The 23,127-nt window shown below is 36.2% G+C and overlaps 1 protein-coding gene across 2 annotated transcripts in view; it reads left to right on the forward strand.

The window, feature by feature from the left end:
• LOC140138184 (uncharacterized) overlaps window positions 1-22,588 on the forward strand; it is a 189,015-nt gene extending 166,427 nt beyond the window's left edge. Inside the window, exons 5-7 of one of the 2 annotated variants that reach the window (XM_072160107.1) lie at window positions 17,340-17,410; window positions 19,184-19,241; window positions 22,123-22,587. In XM_072160107.1, coding sequence (XP_072016208.1) covers window positions 17,340-17,410; window positions 19,184-19,241; window positions 22,123-22,170 — 177 coding nt within the window. In that variant the 3' untranslated portion in view covers window positions 22,171-22,587. Of the gene's footprint in view, window positions 1-17,339; window positions 17,411-19,183; window positions 19,242-22,122 lie in introns of both variants that reach the window. The other variant, XM_072160108.1, reaches the window with a different exon arrangement.
• Window positions 22,589-23,127: the final 539 nt, after the last annotated feature.

Genomic DNA, 23,127 nt, shown 5'->3' on the forward strand with positions numbered 1-23,127 from the left:
TCCACACCACCAAAGCAAATAGAAATCTGGTAGAGAGCAATCACTATTAATTGCTGTCATTTGTAAAATTTCATGTAAACAAATCCAATTGATTATTATTGACTTGATAACGACTCTCACCATATACATTTTGTTCGGGGTATAACATAGATTTTGTACAATCCGTTTTTTCTCCAGTGGCAACGGAGGCATCACAATTGAAGGGGAGGCATATTTTGTGCCAGTTTTACTGGGACATTTGAGCGCAAAGCATGCGTATGAAAATTGGTTAATTTCAGGCTATTTTAGTCAAAACTGAAGGTGAATGTTGGTATTGATGGGTCAGTGTGCAGAAAATATTTTGCAATTTTACCCCCCCCCCCCACATACGTGCATTTGAGCATGAGGGCATGAGGAACTCACTCCCCCAACGACTTTGGATTGAAAGCATAGATATATAAAATGACTGGCTGTCACCTCTCTGTCCTCTCATTTGGCCAGATATGTTTGAGTTTAATAAAATGATATGGCCTGCAGTGAGATGTAACCCAAACAGGCTTTGTATTATGTGGTGCACTATAAAGTCTGAAAGATATTTGCTTCAAATCTTCTAAAATTACACTTCCTTGCACAATTAATTTGTAAGCTCTGCTATTTGTATCTCGTTAACCTTTTCTTTACATAATACTATCACTGCATATTGACAGAACACGTTGGATGCGTTCAGCAATGGAACACCTTTTTAACCACCTGACATGTGCTCTAATAGAAATTTGAACATGTGACACATGTGTGTGATAGTGTTATAAATTGTTTTAGAATACATGACACAGGCTACACTAGCTTTCAGAGAAGACAGGTACTCTCTTGTCCGTATGTTGAGTGTGTACACAGAATAAACACAAAATTTGGGTTTTGACGGGCTGATTCAATCATCTTGCAATCATAACGACAGACTGTTAATCTGATTGGCCAGTTATGCGTCAAACCTGTGTCTGGCGCAGATTGGCACTCATGAAGAGCATACAAAACCTCACATTATTTTCTGAAAGCTAGTGTAGAACAGAAGTTACCATAGCAGGGCCTTGGAAAAAAATAAGAAAAAATATGAAACACCTGTTATGCATTCAAAAGGTGTTGCAGATGCATACAGATTTAGAAATTGTCATCATATCTCTTCATGAAAAATAATGTCATGATGTTGAATTATTCTCAGTTTCAATTAAGAAGACAATATTCAAGTATGCAAAAATATTTCCATAACAGGCTATGGTTTTCCAAAAAAATTTGCAGTGTATGTATTGTAATAAGGGCGAAATATAGTTCAACCTCTTGTGGGCACTTTCCAGTTGCAACAGACACAGTTGCTAGGGAAAAACATTGGACTATACAGCCCTTTAGCAGGACTGGATATATCAGTGTTTCAAATTACTTTGCTTATTTGATATCTTCATGAAAATACTTCCAAAAAAGTCTAAATGTACATGCCTATATAATAGTAGCATACTATCTATTTACAAGTTACCAAGATAAGCCTCCTGGTTTTTTGAAAAAAGAATCGTTGTTACATAAACTTGGAATATGGTGAAATTCAAGCTCATCACCTTGGAAAGCATTACCAATGTTAGTTGATCAGTTTTAGCCATGTTCTGTGTGTTCAGAGTATTGTGGAATGGTAAACTTTTGTGGCATTGCTATTTTAACCCTTTTGCAAGTGACAGGTTAGCTATGATAGTGAAAATAAAAAAGGTTAAAAATATTTCATAGCATTGATTTTATAGGTCAGGCAGAACCTGTGAAATTAAGAATTTGCAAAAATTATACAAAACCGTAGAAATTTTGAATAATTATGCCCACAAAAATTCCAGATATACAATATCTGGCTTTTTTTTGCTGTAACAATCCACAGTTCATTGCCCCAATTGCAATGTTTGTATTGATATTGGAGATGTCACCATAGACTCGTTTTGTCACTGCAGAGCTTTTTATTTTAAAACCCAAGTGGATGATATTCAAGTAAGTTGAGATAATGTGGATGTATAGTGGATACTTTGAAATGGGAGTTTAGTGTTACATGCTCAATGTAATGCATAATGTGTGGCATATAAACCATTCAAGAATTACTTGTTGATTTTGTTAATATGTGACACAATCTGGTCCATGGGGGCCAAAGGCGGCAAATTTGAAACTGAGATAAAGGTTAAAATATGGAGTTAAAAAACAATAAAATACATCAGAAAATAAATATCAAAAAACTTCATAACTTAAGAACCAAGTATGCTAGACCTTTGGTGTTTTCAGTAAATGATAGCCTGTCATGTAATAATTACAGTAACTCAATTTTCAAAAATGCCTCCTTTGGCCCCCATGGACCAGATCGTGTCGCATATGCTGAATAGCGCAAATAGCAACACATTACATTCCCCGAGTACACTAATGCGGTCTTTAGTCGTATACTCTTGCGATACTCTTATCTCTTTTCATGTTCATTCACCTGTGTAGGAATGACCTTGCACACATAAAATACAGAAAGTTTTGAGCATACATTTGTATTACCAAAGGGCAAGCTCGGAAATCCAGTGTAAAAGCTACAGGCACAACTTTTGTTTAAGAGCCAATATCCTTTTGAGCAAAGTAGGTGCTATGTGGTTTCTCATGACAATGTCCGTAATTGGTAACCCATGATTTTTACCCAACTGGGTGCATTTCCTGTTACTGACTAACAAGAGTAGGGGCTGTGGTCCCCGAAGGGGTTCTCAGTACAAATGACCATACGGGGGCGTGCGCAAATATGGGTAGCATTTTCAGCCTCTTGGTATATCAATGACCCTTTTTCAAAGCCTATTTTGGTATATGAATGGGTCCTTTTTCAAAATTTTCTCAATTTTTTCGGAAAATAGCCCAATTTTTCGTTAATTTAGCAAAAAATTTCAAAATTTTGGGAAAATTTGTAAAAACTAGGACAATTTGGGTTAAATTCGGCCGAAAATTTTGACTTTTGGTATATCAATGGGTCCAAATTTCTTGAAAAATTGGTATATTTATGGGTCCACTTTCAAATTCTCAGCGCACGTCCCTACCAAAACCAAACTTGAGTACCCCGGGTGGTCCCCCCTTTGTGCACACCACTGCAGATATGGCTTCAATATGTAGCTGTGTCAAACTGTGAAGAAAAGAAACCATAAAACTGTTAAGAACAGCTAAAATCATGAAAAATTAACTCCGCAAAAATAAACCATTATACGGTACCTCAATACAAAGTACACAAATCGTACCAATATTTTCATTTTGATGATAACTAACTATTTCTGGGGCTATTTTGTTTCCATTAGGACCCTGTAATGGATATTCAACATCTAAGCCTGAAAAAAGAGATTGGATTCAATCAATTTCAATTAAATCAGTTGGTTTAGGCCTAGAGTAAATTAGGGGAGACCTACTTCTTTTGTGTTGGAAATAAAAAACCAGAGCCAAGGATTGACAAAACCAGAGCTAAAATTTGCAAAGACGAATATTGTATGCAAAATGATATTCATGTGTTAAGTGATTATGTAAGATGAATTGTTTATCGCAAAAATTATTTTTTTGAGATATAACTGAAACTTCTTTTGTATTTGTGTTGTTGTCTGCAGTGTAAAAATATTTATTTCTCTGGGAAATAAAGCTCCAATTTTGATCGAGTTTTCACAGTTCGTTACATTGTCAAGAATGAGTTTTGCTTCAAAATTATTATTTTTACACGATAATGTGTCTTAATGAGCTAAAATACCTTTTGAAAAGTAAGGCCGTTAAAATGCAGGTTCTGTACATATTTGTTACACAATCTGAGATTTTGATAAAATCCTGGGGTCATCCCAAGATTTGAATCAGCCAATCAGATTCATGCATTCAGTATCTAAGAGCTGGAAGGATATATTGATTTGATTTCACTTTTTAGCTCAAAATTAAAAGTTCTGATTTATTTTGTGAGAAAAAGAAGCTTTTAAGCTTCTTTTCCTCAAAAAAAGTATGATGCCGACTCAAATCAATGCAGCATGTGCATTGCTAACAACATACTATCTACTGAAGATAGCTGATAGCAACATCAAGAATCAAGCAATACCTAATTCTATCAGTCACAGGACACTTGTAAAAGTTTAAACAATATGTTAATATAATCCAGATCTATTGTCAAGTATAGCAGCACCATATTTAGACTTGCTCACAAAACCACCAGCCTATTCCCTTCATCCCTTTGAAAAGGCATTTTTGTTTGGTGTTTGATATCTTACTTGTAAATAGCAGTGGCGTAGCTAGGGGTTGTGGCGCCCGGGGCTAAGGATGCATAATGGTGCCCCCTCCCCACTATCATACTATGAATATATTTTTGAACAGCAAATGGGTTTATGGGTATTTCTCCAATTTATCATCCATTTTTAAGCAACTTCAGAAAATGTGTACAGACTTGTTTTGTTCTGGACGGATCTCTGTAAGACTTTTTAAAGGAGCTGTACCCGGTAACAGTGGCGACTGTAAATTGCCATATCAAAAACATGACCTTTCTTGGCTGCAGTAGAGACATGTGGGTAGATTACCTGTTGCTGTTTTCTTTAAACCAACCTAGTTTCATTCATTGGGCTATTCCAATTGAAATCCATACACCCCCTATGGAAGATTTCAAATGGGGGTACCTTCCGTAGGGGATGTATAGATTTCAACTTATGTAGCCTAATTTTTAGCATGTATACAACATATTGTGTGGAGGCTGATTTTATGATCATGTGCTTGCCTGTCTGTCAAAAAACAGATATACAAGACTTATACAGCAGTGGAGCAAATGATTACAGAGTGAGCTTCAATGTAAGATAGAAAACAGAATATAAAAAAAATCTGACTACCCACCTTTAACATATAATTTTAAAATCCAATATAAGATAGCTATATTAAAATACAGGTATGACAGATTCTACAAACACAATGATTTAAGCCAAAGGTACAAAAATATGAATAATAGATACATAAGAAAATGTAGTGCAAAGGGTGCTGTGAACTCTCGTTGTTCAGAGGTGTATGTGATGCCTGGACGGATGTGTCGGTAACAAAATACAAAATACTCGATGAACTCCATACACCCACACAAATCTCAAAGAGTTCTGCCAACCTTTTAAGGAATATGTTACTTTAGATATTTACAAAAGATAATATTGCCTAATTAGGGGTGTATTCAGGGGGTGCTGAGGGTAGTGCCAGTGTCCAGAGCTTAAACAAAAATAAGTAATTTTTTTAAGTGGTACAAATTTGTAGTGGATAACCTTAAGGGATCAGATAGCAACGTTTGGACAGTATTTTTGTGGGACATAAGAGCACATCAAACATATCGAATAGCATTGTGAATTTTGAGGAATGTCCTTATTTAACAAAAAGACATATATTTTTTTGGGAAAAATTGTGTATAATCAATACAAAAGATCAAAATTTTCAAATTATGGATGGCTTTTCCTCCCAGCTACGTACACTTCAAGTACATATCATTACATTTCACAAGTTTACTTCGAGGACTGTTAAATATAAAAAATGTAAAAGATATCAATTTTTGGCCCCACACATATGTGGGGCTTATGTTATCATCCAAATGGTTGCCTGCCTGGTTGTTTGTTTCTTTATTTCTTAGTTGGGTGGCTGTCCGGGCGGAAGCAAATTCATTAATCCACTGTACAGCTCCAACGCAATAGCTGAGTACCGGTATCTTCAAACTGGGCTGTGTGGTGGTGAATCATTTGACACACGGCAACTGCAGTTGCATTTGGAGCATCTAAAATAGATTCCCTCAAGATAGTATTTATTATGCAACTTTGACAGACAAACAGAACCACTTGAGGTGTATCAAGGTGTAAGTTGCTTATAAATTTATTCAGTTAATATTAAAATGGTGTATCAATGTAACAAATTATTCAGTTGATAATAGCAAAAATGGTGTTTTAAATGCGATAAATTATTCAGTTGATAATGGCAAAATGGTGCTTTAAATGTGACATATAGTCATTGAGATTATAAATGTGCCAACTTGAACTACGATCAGGCTCTATATGATGTAACACCCACGTGTGCAATGACATTTTGAGTACAGCACGTTTATTTGAGTGAAAAACACACATTTTTTTTTTTTTATAATGTTGTACCAGTACATACCTGTGTTTCGTTAGCAGATTGGCATGTTAAACATTGTTAACCAGAAATAGAATTTGACATTTTGAGCAAGACAAGTTTATTTTTAGTACAAAAGGATTATTTTTGGTAACTGACACATTTTTCATCAAAGGAAATTGTAATATGCTATGCAACCTGTGGTGTGTTATTCCAGTTTAAATCCATACACTCCATTTGGAAGACATGACCTTTAAGTTAATTTCAGGGGGTCAAAAATCATTAAATACACATCTTTGGGGTCCCTTAAAATGTTCACTGTCAACACTGTTTTCCCTAAACCAATTTGACCGAAAAACTGAGTCTAAGTGGAAATTTTCATGCTACATTTTAAATTGTTTGTGCTTTTAGTGTTCTAAGCAGTTACCGCAAAAAATATGGTTGTTTGATGTGATCATTTATTGATTTTTATAACAAAGTTGTTTTGTGATGCGTGTTGGTGCTGCTGTCAGATGCTGTGACCATGATGACGCGCCATGGCGTACGTGCTACACATACAATATTAAAAACAATATTGTATTGCATCAGGGTATTTTGCACAAACTATACAATACATATGTTGTTTAACTTTTCTTATCTCTCACAAACTTGAAATTGCTTACCGAGAGGAAGCTTTCATCCAGTGTTCTCTTGGACGTCTTCAGCCCCAATATTTGGCACGTATATATACAATATATAGTTTTGTTGTATCGCTCAAATGCCTGATATAAATAATAATATTGTATATTTTTGCAAATTGAGGGTGCTATTTACATATATTCTAAGTTTAATTTAACCCAATAAAATTAATTATCCCTTTCATTTCATGATAAAAATATTTTAGAAAATTTCTTTCCTATTTGTTACTCATTTGTCTGCTGTTTTAATGTTGTTATACAAGTGTCTACCCCTTGTAAAGAAGCAAACAAGTGTTCAACTTTGCTTAAAAATAAAAACAGTTCTACAAGCCATCAAACAACTGTGGAAAATAACAATACGCAAATATAGTTGAGTTGACTTCTGACATCAATGCCTGACAGTATGCATACGCATCATCACAATTTCAATGTTTTTGCCTGTCAGTATGTGCAAGCATCATATTTTGTTCAGGGCTTGTGTTTTTAAAACTCCCGCCACATCACAATAAAGCTATTGAACAGTGTAGTGGTTGTATGCGGTTCACCCAAGCATATCGATATACCAGTCCCTTAACTTTGTTGATAAACACTGAGATCAACTCATCTATATTCCTGTTGTTTCTAGTTTAATGTATGTAAGCTTAGAATCACAAATTTAATGGGTAAAGCACAAAAAATTACAGTCATGGAAATTTCTACTTACAGCAGGCCTATGTCCTCTTCTTAAAGACTGACATAAGTATGATCTCTTGCTTGTAATATGATTCCAAATTCTCTCAAGTGGCAGCTTACTGGTATTGTGCAGCAGTATACCTTCCTCCTTATTTGTGTGTTTTCTTATTAACTACAGAGAAGGCACTTGAACATGTTGAAGGAGCAGGTATATAAGGTTGGTCAAAAAGGGGCCATATTAATTAATCTAGGTGTTAATGGGCTATTCCAGTTGAAATCCATACACCCTATGGAGGACATATAACCTTAATAATAATATCCTACACCGGGGGTGTAGATTTCAAATGGAGCTACCCATTCAGGTAACCCTATTTGAAATTCACACTCTCTGTGTTAATGATTAAGGTCATGTCTTCCGTAAGGGTGCATAGACCCTTGACTACTAACAGAAGAAGCTGACTTTTTGAAATGCACATTTTGAATGTAATTTCTGGGTTTAAAAAATTATTTAGTGTGCTATGCCCCCATGCTAAACCCAGAAGGTGGTGATTTTCATGATGGCCTAAGAATAGTGCCCTGCTTTAGGGGCCAAACAGTTTCAACTGGACTACTAGCCCATTAACCCTAACACCCATAAATACCACAAAATAGCATGATGAAAACCGCTGCGCATGTACATGAATCCCAGGGTCTGTGATGACGCACTCACCCTAAGTGTTAGATGCTCACAGAATCGTTGCACAGGGCAGCGTAACCTGGCTACCGGTCGGTGATCGTGTGCGTGGCATGCAGGGGGGTCTAAGGTTCAAATCCTGTGGTGTCAAGTGACTTCTTTGTTCATCTTCTCTCCCTTTTTGTTTATTCTTTATTTCCGATAGCAAAAAGCAGGGGACAGTATTAGGGTTAATTGATTGTCAAAGGAGGCAGTTTGTCATATCTGTCAAATTCAATGCTTTGAACATTAAAATTGTTTTACATTTCATTTGACTTTCTTCTCAATTTGTAAACTTCAGAGACAAATTGGAAAATGGCAATTAGCAAGCATCCACAAAGCTATTAGGCCAATTTTTTTAAATACTGTCACACATGCTTCAGTGGACGTGAAATATAAGCAACTTTGTAGTCAATCAACATTCATTCCCATCACATTTTTGAGTAGAGAGAGTAAAGTATTTTGCGAATCAAACAAGTCTAATATTAACAGCTTTGCAAGTTGGTAATTATTGAGCTCAAAAACATTGCATATCGTTTGGTTTTCTCAATATCAGTCAAAAAGCTGTTTTAGTTTAAAGTTATAATATACGATATTGGTCAAATTGTAATTTGTTTTGATGAAATTTTCTCATACATTTTTTTTGGTTACTTAAATCATGCATACCATTCACACATATACGCATATTTATCTTTTTGCAACAATCTTTATTATTTAGTTAGTTGTTATTATTGTAAATAAATGTTACTTGAGTCATGCCTGAGTGGCAATACCTATAGTTTGTCCACTCTGAAGTACAAAGTGACAACGCGTGTGTATACAGCACATTAACAGTACGTAGGGCTGCGTCTCCGCTGCAGGTATGCGTGCCTTCAAAGTCGGCACAATGTGTGCGTCCGCGTCGGTACTTTGTACTTCAGAGTAGACTGACTGTAGAAACTTATTTTCCACCCCTTATATATTAAGTTCAACTATGCTTCTCATGAAATACCATATACTCAATGAACTCATTTTTTCCTGCAAGTGAAGTGACAGTGCATTGTTGATACACAGCCATTCTTGCCAATTGCCAAAATAGTTCAGAGAGTATTTTTGACATGTTTATTAAATATCAATTTATTCTTGTCCCTGTCATTATGTTTATAGAACATCTTTGCCCGTCAGTTATAATGTTTTATCCCTCTGTGCTTGTCTTGAGAGGTTTTAAACATTGATTTCCTCTTCGGTAAAGTTCAGGTGTAGCCTCAAGGTGCTGTTTCATGGTTTTATTTTAGGACATTGTTATATGGGTGAGGGGGTAGTGTAAGATCATTTTCTGGCTAGCTTGTCATGTAGAGATAAAAGAAAAGATACACTGCGTAGCTTGCATCACAGTTTGGCACTGTGTGAAGCTTAAACAACACCCCAAAAATTGTTTCAAAATGGATGAAATTTCCACAGGGCATAGGTATTCACTAAAATGAACAACATGAAAGGATGGCCCATTAAAATAAAAATAAAACTGCAATCATTGTGGGCACAAAGTAGTTGACAATACAGAGTATCTGCTATGCTATTTAAGAGTTGCTAAGTTATGAAAAAGTTCAGCATCATGTTTGTTTTGATTTTTTCCATAGGAGTCTGTAGTAAAATTTTGGAAAAGCAAAATTTGGTTTTGGAATTGATTTTGTTTAAATTTTGACTCCATAGCCCTCCTTTTATATATATTTTTTTATCATATTTGTTATCACCACATTATGGTAATATAAAATATCAAAAAATTAATAAATTCTATGAACGAATATTATCTTGTTTGGTATAACTTAAAAAGATTGATTTTCTGTGTCTCCAGGTTTATTTACATAACATCCGACTATGCTTATCCCAGTTTTGTACCTCCAAATATTTATTACACATACTGGCATAGAGAGGATCCCCATTACAAAGAAGCTTAATAATGTGTCTGGGTTTTTGTATAAAAGTCACCCATCCCCGCTAGCAGCAGGCGGATGTATGTTATTCTTTTATCTGTGTGTGATATACTGGCATTGCAAATTCTGTGAAGTTATAGTGTTATGTATGGATGGTAGAAATTGCTGCCTGGAGTCAATTTGATGTAGAAACATTACATTCCCTGAGTACACTAATGTGATATTTAGTCCACACCATATTGTTGTGCGGTAGACTCTTTTCATGTTCATTCACCTGTGTGGAAATGGCCTTGAGCATGTGAAATAGGGAAAGGTTTTAGCTTGACAAAGAGCAAGCCCTGAAATTTGCATAACAAGGAACCACTTTAATAAGAACCAACACCTTTTATATCAATTTAGTTGATACCTGGTTTCTCATGATAAGCAATTCACATATATACATTTCAACTCATTATACAGGGTGACCTGCAAGTTATACAGGGTGGAATTAATAAGATTTTGATAAAAAATGGGTCACTCAATGCATTGCTTATTACCAACTTACAGTAATAAACTGGAAGTAAACAACATTCATTTGGTTAGAGGATATGGAGAGCCAACTGACTTTGGAAGAAACCAAAATCACAGCTGTTTGGTAATCTAGGAAAATAGGGTGTCCCAAAGTATGTTAGATTTTTTTACAATTCAACATATTTTGAACCTAAACATTTTCCCCCTAACCCATACAGAAACAATATGTCCATATTTAGATTCCTCGTCAAATTTCCCTTCAGAAAATCTATACTTTGACTATGATAGGATAAGTAATTAAAATTTTACAGTAACTTTTACATTTTTAACAACATTATGACAACGGGTAGTTTTGTATGGAAAAGTTTGTATTTTCTAGACTAAACCAATCATAAATTATTAAAAACAATTAGTAGAATTGTTTAGCTGTGCTAAATAGAGTCCAAATCCAATTTACAGCCTTTACAGAAGCAGATTACGCACTAAAAATACCAATCCCATAGAGTTTGTGTGTACCACATCCCCCACCACCACATCCCCCACCACCGCCACCCTGCCCATTCTGAATTCTATGAAGCACAGTGTCAGTATTAAAAAATTTCAAGTATTTCTTTTTACGGGGTTGAAAGTGCATTTTATTTAGCAATAAAATGAGACCACAAGCATGGCAATACCTTCTTGCTTGACAGAGATATCATCATTTGTTTTGAGTCGACTTTGGCAAAATGTAACGTCGCCACCTTTTTTTGGTGGCGAGCTCAAGACACACGACCATAACAGTTTTTTTGCACTGCAGCATGTAAATCCATACATTTTAAAGGGTAGAGGTTCATAAGTGGTGGACCCCTAAAAATGGCATGAAGTGCGTCAAATATGCGATCACAACCCAGCAAACATTTAGATGTCGGGTTATTTAAAGGTTATATTAAGGGTATAAAAGGTTTCCTTAACATTAAAAAACATTTTTTGATAATCTACTGCTCAGCAAACACAAAATGTTTTACAGAAAACGTTAAAATGTCGGGTTATATAAAGGGCATAAAAAACGTTTTAATAACATTCCAAAAACATTTTTGAAAACTTGATACAAAATTTTCTGAACAGAATGTTATTTTGGGGTTGAAAAAATATTTTGCGACAAATGTTTGCCCCAAATATTTGCATTATCGTTTTAAAAACGTTTTCATGGCCTTTATATAACCCGACATTTAAATGTTATTAAAACGTTTTGAAGAAAAAAACATTTTAAGAACATTTCTGTGTTTGATGGATGCAAATATTTTAACATAATGTTATTTAAAGGGGGGTAACCCTATTGGTTTTGGATATGGATTGTCTTTAAAATTACATAATAATATCAAATATCGCCCCCTTTATGCTGCTTTGTGAAAAAAACGAGAGCATTTTCGGCGTAAATGTGAATAAATAGCCAAATTTGCAATCCAATACCTTGGTATACGTGAATTGCATTCTGGGTAGGCAAGCATCAACAACCATTTCCGTTCGTATGACGAATTTAATGCTGACATGCTGTACAATCAATGCCCGGACCGTATTGAATTTTTTTTACCGTTTCAGAAAAAAAGGAAACAAAATATATTTCCCCTTGCAATATGTACATTTCAAATGAATATAAAAAAGTTTGGGTTAAAAATGGAGAGGAAAAAAAACATTCCGACACGGATTTTGAACCGATTACCGTTCTCGGTAGAAACATGAAGCGCCGCTAACCGACTGAGCTAATCGGCCCGCTGCCTCCTTCGTGGAAATTTTATAATTAAATACGGCACACCGTCTAGACGCGTCTCCTCAGCAGTTAGTGTGGTTCGCTTTTTCACAGAATGTGTATGACGCGAAACCAAAGTAGCTGTTGAGGCGACTGATATTACGAGCTATTTCGTTCATAATTCCCGGCCCATGATCCAAAGTATTTACCATTGTTTACAAACTGGTATACCTGTAAAAGCCGCTGTGTTTCATGATTTCTCCGAAATACATCGACTTGGGCGTCAAATTTCAGGATAGTAATGAGAAAAATAGTATCTATTATGTGATACCAAAACCTCATCAACAATGAAAAAAATCGGGGATGATGCTGTCGATCGGGTTACGGACCTTTAAGTGTTGACAAAATATTTGGCAAAAATGTTTGCAAAAATAGTTTTCAATGACATTTTGAAAACATTTTAAAAATATTGTTGTAGTGTGTTTTCATAAAAAACGTTTTCATGACCTTTATAGGCCTATAACCCAACATTTTAATGTTATTAAAATGTTTTTACCTAAACCAAAAGCCAAAATATAACTTATTTTTAAATAAGTTATAAAAAGTTATAAGTTTTAAAAATGTTTTAAAAAACATTGTTAAAACGTGTTTGTGTTTGCTGGGAAGCTGATGTAGGACTGATCTTCAGAGCCCCAGGCCGGCTCTCGTCTGCAGCCAGGATTTTGGGGAGGAGGGTACGGGGCTATGAAATTTTCCTTCAAAAAAGAGTTAATTTCAATATTATATTTTACAGATAGGAGGACCATTTGGGGGGGGATTGGAATGAAGGGTGCATCACAACTGCACCCACAATCATATAATTTAGTCTTGGGACATTAGGACCATGAACTAAAATTGATCATCCTTCGGGGTCATTGGTGGGGGAAGGGGAGGGATATAGCTTACAGGAGGGTTGAAGCTACACGTAGAACATTATTTGAAAAATGTCCATCAAAATTTACGTGACTGGGGATGCAAACAAGGAGTAAATTTGACCACCTGTCCCTACACAATAAGATTGCAGCTTTGAGCATTCCAGATAGGGACTTACTGCAACCAACCCTTCAATATCTGTATAACAATACATAAAGCAGCTTCCATTATAACACAATGTCATATTATAAACCCAAGTTGGTATTCCATAGAGTTTTTCTAAGTAAGGCATCTATGAATGACCTAATTTTGTGTTTACTGATCAACAAGAAAAATATAAAACATCAGCAGGAAGGAAATATATGAGATGAAATTCTGAATACAAGATCATTCATTTTGTGTCTCATCATCAATTTATTAGAAAACTACTGAAACGCTTCAGGGCTGATTGCTTGTTTTAAAGTTTTAGCTTTTATTCCATTTTAGGTGGTTTTTTTTTTTTTTTTTTTTTTGTATTCTATTTGGCAGTTCCAGTTGAAATCCATACACCCCATGTGGAAGATGTGACCTTCATCTTAAACACAGGGAGTGTGAATTTCAAATGGGAATACCAGAATGGGTGACTCCGTTCGATATATACCCTCCCTGTGTAGGAGATTCAGGTCATGTCTTCCATATGGTGTATGGATTGCAACTGGAATAGCTCATTTAGGTTAAAGCACTTTTATAGGGAGTTGTTATTTATTATTGATAGGAACCTGCTCTGAAGAGCTCTCTGATCAATGAAAAATCAAATTTTCTGAACAAGTATAAAAAAGTTGACTCATAATAGGAGATGTTTACAACTTGAAGTGTTAATTTTCTAGAGAGAATTAGACTGCTCTATTTTTGCATGCATAAAAGACATAATTTGATGAATTTATATCATAAATGATTGGATATTTACAGGCTTTATTAGTACCACTCAAGTAAAATGGCATCATTTCAACATTTAATTTTAAAATGTTTAAGGGAGTAAATACAGAGGATATAGTAGTAGGTGCCCTTAATTCTCTTACCATGTTTCAGCATCTGGCATTGAGTGAAGGCTTGTATGTTCCGGTAGTTTTAACAAAAGTAGTTTTGAAACTTTCAACAGAAACTACCTGGGTAATGAAGGACAATTTTCATTTACCTTGCAAATATTTTTGCAAGGTAACAATCTGTTACCATCCTCAGCCAGTGACTGGCTGATTGTCTTCTTCACACCTGGATGGTTTAGGTGTTTCTAGAAGAATTTCGTAAATTTTAGGAAGATCTCAGCCCCGCACAGTGTCATCGACCCTATATCTTCATAGCAGAAATCGCCATGGTAGGTTGAATCCACAGCCACGATTGGCCATTTGGTTCAGACCTTTGAAGCTCTTTGAGACGAATAATTAGTCGAGGGACATGACTAAGGCTACTCACAATAGCCGGGTAATTGATCTTGGTTGTGCGTGAATAAGCTTGTATACCCCATTGAAGTCAATGGTCATCGACTTTTATACTGCATAGTAGTGAGTGCAGCTGTACTACACGATGTAGTCCATACAGGACCAACGCAATATAAAATTAGAGTTTTGGTCCGATTTTGAGTTCAAAGCGCACAGCCAATTTTCAAAGCGCATTCTAGCGACCATCATATCTGTTCAACACGTATTTTCAAGTGTATGAGACCACATCTGGTTTCTTGAGAAAATTCATTTACGGGAGATATTCATCATTTTCTAACCCGGTATCCGAAGATTTTCGTCTGATCTCAAAATCGTGCATAGCAATTCACGTGTATCGATCCCGTGTATTCATTTTAGTGTCTCTGCTACACCAAATAATTATTAGCCAGGCGGTGTCGGTGTGCCCCGTCTCTGTTTAATTTGACTTGTTGTTCTTTCTTGATAGCTAATGCACCAGGAATTTTCTATCGGGGATGGGGGGTAAAACGAAAGCGGGTGGAGGGGATCACAGCTTTTTTTTTATATTATTATTATTTGTCCATATAGTGGGTTTTCAGTGATTTTTTTATTCTGATTGGAGGCAGTCGGGGAGAGGGAAATGCCCTTTTGGCTCTGGCACTGTGGACTTCTGAAAGTGGCAGTGACGTCTAGTTGTCCATGTCCAATTCTCCACTAAGTTGGTCAATAAGTAGTCATGAAACATGTAGCGAAAGATTGTGATGGTCCCCAGTAAGTTTATCCGCACAGCATGCTAGGAGATGGAGAGCCAACATGACACGGCGTACTAGACTGCCAGCATGTTTCTTTTGGGCGGACCATAATTTTGAATGTGTCCGGCGCTTGCTAATTGTGAAATGTATACACAATAAATTCCCATCGTAGCACGATAGACACCCATATGTGACCGCTCACGGCGAATGAGCCGTAAATTCCTCCCCGTCAATTTTGTTTTATTTTGTGTTTAAAAATAAACATCATAAACTTAAAAATGGTATATCATTTGACTTCAAAAGATATTCAGAAGCGGGGTTATGGTTTGTTAAACTTTTCTCCTTCAACAAAATTATAGCTTTTTATTTTTTTTTATCTGTCTCTTTTTCCACATTGCTGGCAATTAATATCAAACAGTCATAATTGGCGGTGATTTCAAATCATCCCCAAGTCAATGAGGTTTAAGAAAGTTCTCTCATTGTTAATTGTTGGTTATGCATACCTGTACAAAATACAATGCCTGGTAACCCACCACGTGAACAGGATTTAGCAAAAGCAAACAAAGACCAGAGCTATTAAAAGTTCTATAGCCATCTACCCAGCAAACACAAAAACGTTTTAAATAAGTTATATTTTGGCTTTTGGTTTAGGTAAAAACGTTTTAATAACATTAAAATGTCGGGTTATGTAAAGGTCATGATAACGTTTTAAAACGCTTTTGTATGAAAACACACTACAACAATATTTTTAAATGTTTTCAAAAAATGTTATTGTAAACTATTTTTGCAAACATTTTTGCCAAATATTGTGTCAATACTTAAATAACATTATTATAATGCCAGTTTGTCTGAGCTCCATTTCTTTAATTAAATAACATTATGTTAAAATATTTGAACCCAGCAAACACAGAAATGTTCTTAAAATGTTTTTTCAAAACCTTTTAATAACATTTAAATGTCGGGTTATATAAAGGTCATGAAAACGTTTTTAAAACGTTATTGAAAATATTTTGGGCAAACATTTTTCGCAAAATATTTTTTCAACTCCCAAAATAACATTCTGTTTAGAATGTTTTGTATCAAGTTTTCAAGAATGTTTTTGGAATGTTATTAAAACGCTTTTATACCCTTTATATAACCGGACATTTAAACGTTTTCTGTAAAACATTTTTGTTTGCTGAGCAGTAGATTAATGTAAAAATGTTTTTTAAGGTTATGAAAACGTTTTATACTCTTAATGTACCCTTTATATAACCCGACATTTAAACGTTTTCTGACAACCTTTTATAACCTTTTGCGAATGATGTCGAAAACGTTTTGTGTTTGCTGGGTAAGGTAGAAGCTTATTATCCACTTCAACAATAGGATAATTTAGTGATTAGTTTTTGACTATCAAAATGAGACTGATGTCGGGCCAGCTTAAGTTACTGATGAATACGACCTTCGTACACACTTTACACCGTAACTCAGAATACAATTTAGGGAATTTACGGCTCATTTGTGCTGCCGGGTCACATATGATAAAAGACACGACAGTGAGATGTTTCTCACTATGTGACGTCAACGCGTTGAGGCAGCTGTTTCGTGCACGAATCTATGCGGCATCTTTATGCGTGTGCGTACGTATGTCAGTGCTTTGAGCATCCACTAGCTACTTGAAGCTATGCCCAAATGAAATGCACACTGACGTCACTGCCACATAAGGGTGAAAAATGGTATAGTGCCAGTGTTGCGACATTTTAAAGCAAAATAATATCTCATAAATTCACATCATGCAACCTGTCACAGAAGTGTGCATTGCATTAATTACAAGATGCAGTTAAAGTTGCGCCGAGAGAGTACAGCATTTAAACATTCACCACATAGTGCAATATACTTTTGTGTCATCATATTTATATTTCCTTTTGTTTCCTTCTTTCTTTTAATTCTGCAGAGATCTCCATCAGGACGCAAGCCACATAGACCAAACTTGTCACCATGTAGTCCATTGTATAACAGCAACAAGTAAGTTACTATACCATATTCAGATTTTATAAGCAGACTCATAACAACTGTGTATGGGTGACCATAGAAGATACCTTACCCTTCCCAGAATCCTTTGCAACATGATGAATCGCCTCATTTCATCAAATGACATGCCCATTACTTTGTACTGGTTCCCTTTATTATCAATTTAAGAGCAGACTGCAAGTGGCCAATGGGTCGATAGTCAAAAAATAATAAATATATTTTTCAAGATCTTAACCCTAACGCTGCTGAATGCTACAAAATACTACTTGATATATGCGCTGTTAGTGCATGCATCCCACGTGGTGTGATGACGCAATCGCCCTAAGTGATATATAGGCACGGTTTCGCTGGCAGCGAAGCCCAAGACCCGTGGCAAAGTGTCGCCGACCGAGTGCTTGGCATGCGAGGGGTCTCGGGTTCAAATCCCACCCAGAGCAAACAACTTCTTTCTTTCTTTTCTCTCTTTATTCTTTCCTTCTTTCCCTTCCCGTCGCCAAAAAGCCCTTAGGCAGTTAGGGTTAGGTTACCACTATCGAAACTCAGTATAGGCTTCCTTTACCCTAACGCTCCTGAATGCTACAAAATACTACTTGATATATGCGCTGTTCGTGCATGCATCCCACGTGGTGTGATGACGCAATCGCCCTAAGTGATATATAGGCAAGGTTTCGCTGGCCAGCGAAGCCCAAGACCCGTGGCAAAGTGTCGCCGACCGAGTGCTTGGCATGCGAGGGGTCTCGAATCCCCCCCAGAGCAAACAACTTCTTTCCTTCTTTTCCGCTTTATTCTTTCCTTCTTTCCCTTCCCGTCGCCAAAAAGCCCTTAGGCGGTTAGGGTTAATGTCCTCTATTCATTGAGGTACATTTTGTCACTATCAACCCATGTTGCACTAGATAGCAAATCCATACAGAAAATTGAAATGGAAGAAATGCATTATGGGAAGTATAAAATATCTACTCTGGTGAGTGACCATGTCAAATGAAGAGGTCCTCTTTTGTTTTTACACAACTGCCTCAGACCAGGGAAGCGCAAGAAACATGTTCGGTATCATACTCTAGCTGAAACATTTCTCCTCACGCTAATAACAATTTTATTGCTTTTAATTATTGGTGCTCAAAGTTCTGACCCCACAAACCAGTGGGGATTTGCTTAGATCAAGGTGTTTACATTACATTACACAGTACAATGTGTATTTTGCGAGGGACTCTGAAGGGAACTGTCAAAGAATTTGTAATTGTTCTTATTCTTCATCACTTGCTATCTACCCCTGATAGCATAAAATTAAAGCTGAAATCACCTTGAAGGAGGATCTAGATTTGTCACTTTTTAAACTCCACCATTTGTCATTCAAATGAGTATAGCTTAGTGGAATAAAATTGCATTGTTCAAAAATCAAGACTTAAGGTGCTGTAGTTTTGTCAAAATCATGATTTTGAATAAATTGAATTATTACAAAGGAAATTTTAGTCGAACACATACGATGTTCATACACAGTATTTACATGACGTGCGGGACAGTAATACATGGGACAAAGGACCGTACAATAGAACGACCGACAGAGTGACATGCATTGGCGACATCAGCTCTGCCGCTGGTAGTAAATTCCAATTTTCTTTGCTTTACCTCAGTTGATCGGCTCAAAATTAAAAGGGGACATATTTGACAGTAAAAGTTTAACATTTTATGGGAAAGAAATAATAAATCTATTTTTTATAGAAATGTTACCATGTGGTTTTAATTGATAAGTTTTGTTCCTTTCATTTTCAGATTAACCTCACAAAGTCAAACAGATTTTTTTCGAATATTAGATGAAAAAATTGAACAGGTATGTATGCATTGTGAATATGTGTAATGGGCTATTCTAGTTGAAATCAAACCCCCTATGGAAATCATGACCTTAATTTCCCACAAGGTAACCCCATTTGAAATTCACACCCCCTGTGTGGAATATTAAGGTCACATCTTCCATAGGGGGTGTGTGGATTTCAACCGGAATAGTGCAATGTAAACCAATTTGTGACCAGCTCCAACAAAACCCGCAAGAAGTCGCCAGACATGTTTTTGAGTTATAGACCTAAAGACTATAATAGATGACATTTCTATAAACAAAATCAAATTTTGGACTTCATTTCATAGGCAGAAAACTAATTGGCCCATTACTCAGAATAGCAATTTGGCAAAAATATCAAGGTATCATTTACAAAATTATCAGTATCTTGAAAAATATTGATGCAATTTATATAATTTTGGTATCATTTTAAAGCTTATTGTCTTAATGCTTACATTTTTATTCAAATCATTAAATGTCATAAATGTGACTTGTTCCTAGTTTTGTCAGAACAAGTCACATTATCTATCCAGTGAACTCATAAAATGTCTTATTCAAGAAATTGCCCCTTATTAAGTGTAATAATATATAATTATGTGAGCTGTTTACATACCTTTGTATTGCCATTAAACAATAAAGAAGCATGCCCCATCTGACCATATTTTATAAATAATGTAGTTCAACCAGTGTTGGTGCCATGACATTTTTACGTGTAGGGGATGGGGGAAAGTAAATTTCAGGAGGGGCAAAATCATTTTTGTAATTTTGGGTTTTTATTGGGGGAAGCTGGAGGGGCAAGAGTTCTGACTGGAGGATAATGCCCCATGGTGACGCCACTGAGTTCAACTCATTTTTCTATAGTCACTTTATTTTTTATGATTACAATAACCATTCCTTGGAGAGTGGCATAATTAATTCTCTCCACACGGGTGTCAACTGCAGACTACAAGTTTCAAAAAATTTGAAAAATTCAAAAATTTCAGAATTGTAAAATTTCATGACCATATTTGGAATCAACATGTAAAATGCATCAAAATGAGTACAAACAAGACTAGTATTGGTTCAGTGGTTCTTGAGATAGCTTTTTATATTTTGAGAAAATTTCTCAAAACTTGGAATATTTATGTTGATGTCTATTGGCTAGCATTCAGAGCATTAAGTCAACACTTCATCTTCTCCATCCCATGAGATTTGAGAGACGGGTCGTTACACCTATAAAACCATTTGCTATTATAATCATTTGCTTTTAGTATAATTACCACAAATTATACAACACAATCAACCGCATTGAAGCAAAACATGTAAATTATTTTTAATCAAATACAGAGATGATGTTGGGAAATAATGAATTACCCAATTTCTTATGCTTTTTTTCCTTCAATAGTTGTAATTGAATATGAGTGGGCAGTAAGTTATTTATTTCTTAGTGATTAAAAAAGCTGCATTCCACTGATGACAGTGCTTGTTATTCATTTGAAATTAATTTGAAGAAGTGGTTTAATATTGTATTCGCTGGTGAAGTGATGTAATAATCGGATTGACTACCATAGCAATAGGGTAAAACCATTTTTGAATACATCGCGCTGCACTACAAGCAGGTTACACTCATCACCTGTGTATGTCTGCAATCGGAGATTGAATACAATACTGCTCTTTTCAAAGATACTATCTTACATGTGCGAGTGATCAGCATGATATGGTTCAATGGTACTGCATGAATGTAGGCCTACCATTGTAGTGCGGTATATTCAAAAATTGTTTTACCTGATTGCTATGGTAGTTAATCTGATTATTACATTACTTCGCCAGTCAATTGTAGATCTAAACATATTTTCAAATATAGTGACCTGTGCCTGATACAATATAAGAATTGCACATATGTGACCATCCACCACAACTGAGCTTGGATGTCGCCAGTGCCACTATTGAGATATGCTCCATTGAAGTTAACAATAAACAATAGGAAACAAAGGATTTCTTGACTGTTTTATTGATTTTTCACTACTTAAATGTCAAGTACTATAAACATGATATACATAATTTTAAAGCTAATTTCAAGCAGAATATTTTGGTTCAATATCTCAAAAATGATGATTGGCGAGTTCAGGGCTCAGTTGTGCTGGATGGTCACATATTGTTAATTTGTCCTAGTCTGTGGTTTAAAAATATCAAATTAGATTACAAATCTTCAGTTTAGTAATCATCATGTTGTCATAAAATGGTACAATTTAATGAAGTGTGGGCTCCAGTGGCTTAGAGCCCCAAAATGAAGGTGTGCATGTTTTGCGATTTGGTATTTTGCAATTTTACCCTATTTGGGCCCAAAACATGGCATTTTCCCCTTTAGCAAAAATTTTGGGGATGTGTCCCCCTCCCTATCCCACCCCACTTCTGCTGCCTGTGGATATAACCCATGTCACTGTCAACAACAGTGGTGCCAGTATGACTATCCCTAACAGCTCTCTGCTGTATACAAATCGGGGGGACAATATTAAGAAGGGCGCACCATTAGATTTCCAGGGGGCATGGGAGTTTTTGAAAAAACAATTAGCCCACTAGTGAGACGGAAAAAAAATTTCGCCCACTAGTGAGACGAAAAAAAAAAAAATTTGCCTCACTGATGACGGCGGAAAAAACAAAATTCTGCCTGACCCAAACTCCCATGCCCCCCCTGAGAATCTAATGGTGCGTCCCTAACAACACATTGGCACTGATGGGGTTCACAGCCTTGTGATCATGAGTCAAATGCCCTATTTGTTAGGCTACCAAGCTGTCAAGCTGATTCTTGAAATAATGTTCTCATAATTTTCATATCTGCTAAGTTGTCAAACGTGATAACCATACTTTTTATGTATTATTAACTTTTTATTTACCACAGGGCAAAGATTACTATTCAGAAGACAGCAGAGAAGATGGGATCACATGACCTAGGCAGGCCTCGACCCATCAACCAATTTTGTAGACATTCAGATAGACACTTTTTGATATGCAATCACTGCAAAAAATGTCCTTATATTCTCTATTGCTGTGTCTGATATCTGCTACCTGCATACTTGGACAGACTTAGTCGGGATGTAGAAGTATTTGCTATTTCTGTATTGGACTATTCCAATTGAAATCCATACACCCCAAGACATGACCTAAATCTACAACACATGGGGTGTAGATTTCAAATGGAGTCACCCATGCAGGTATAACCGCATCTAAAATTCACACTCCCCGTGTGGAAGCTTGAGGTCGTGACTTCAGTGGCGAAGCGTGGTCATCATATGGGGGGGGGCACCGGGTCTGATTGAGGGGGCAAAAGCCATTTTTCAGCTATTTTCCTATGGGATTTTCTAAATTTTGCAATAGATTGGGGGGCTACGCGCCACTGTGACATAGGTTGTGTGTGGATTTCAACTGGAATAAACCCAATCCAGCATGCCATAAAGTGCATCATACGATGGAATGAGGCATTACATCTATAGTTTGTCCACTCTGAAGTACAAAGTGACAATGCGCGCGTATACAGCACGTTAAAAGTGCGTAGTGCTGCGTCTCTGCTGCATGTATGCGTGCCTTCAAAGTCGGCACAATGTGTGCGTCCGTACTTTGTACTTCAGAGTAGACTGACTGTAATATTGTTTTATTTTCAGAGATTTTTGTACAAAGTTTTTTTCTATCGGAACAACACAAAGATCAATTACATCCTGTAAAACTGAGTTAACTAGTTTCAGTGGCAGCCCCACGGGGGCATGGGAGGGCAAATGCCCCCCCCCCACAGTCAGAACTCTTGCCCCCCATGTTGTCCCCCAGTAAAAAACCCAAAATTACGAAAATTTCCACTTGATTTTGCCCCCCTGAAATTCACTCTTCCCCTTATGCCCCCGAAAAAATTTCC

The sequence above is a fragment of the Amphiura filiformis genome, chromosome 17 (assembly GCF_039555335.1).
Source record: "Amphiura filiformis chromosome 17, Afil_fr2py, whole genome shotgun sequence".
Taxonomy (NCBI): domain Eukaryota; kingdom Metazoa; phylum Echinodermata; class Ophiuroidea; order Amphilepidida; family Amphiuridae; genus Amphiura; species Amphiura filiformis.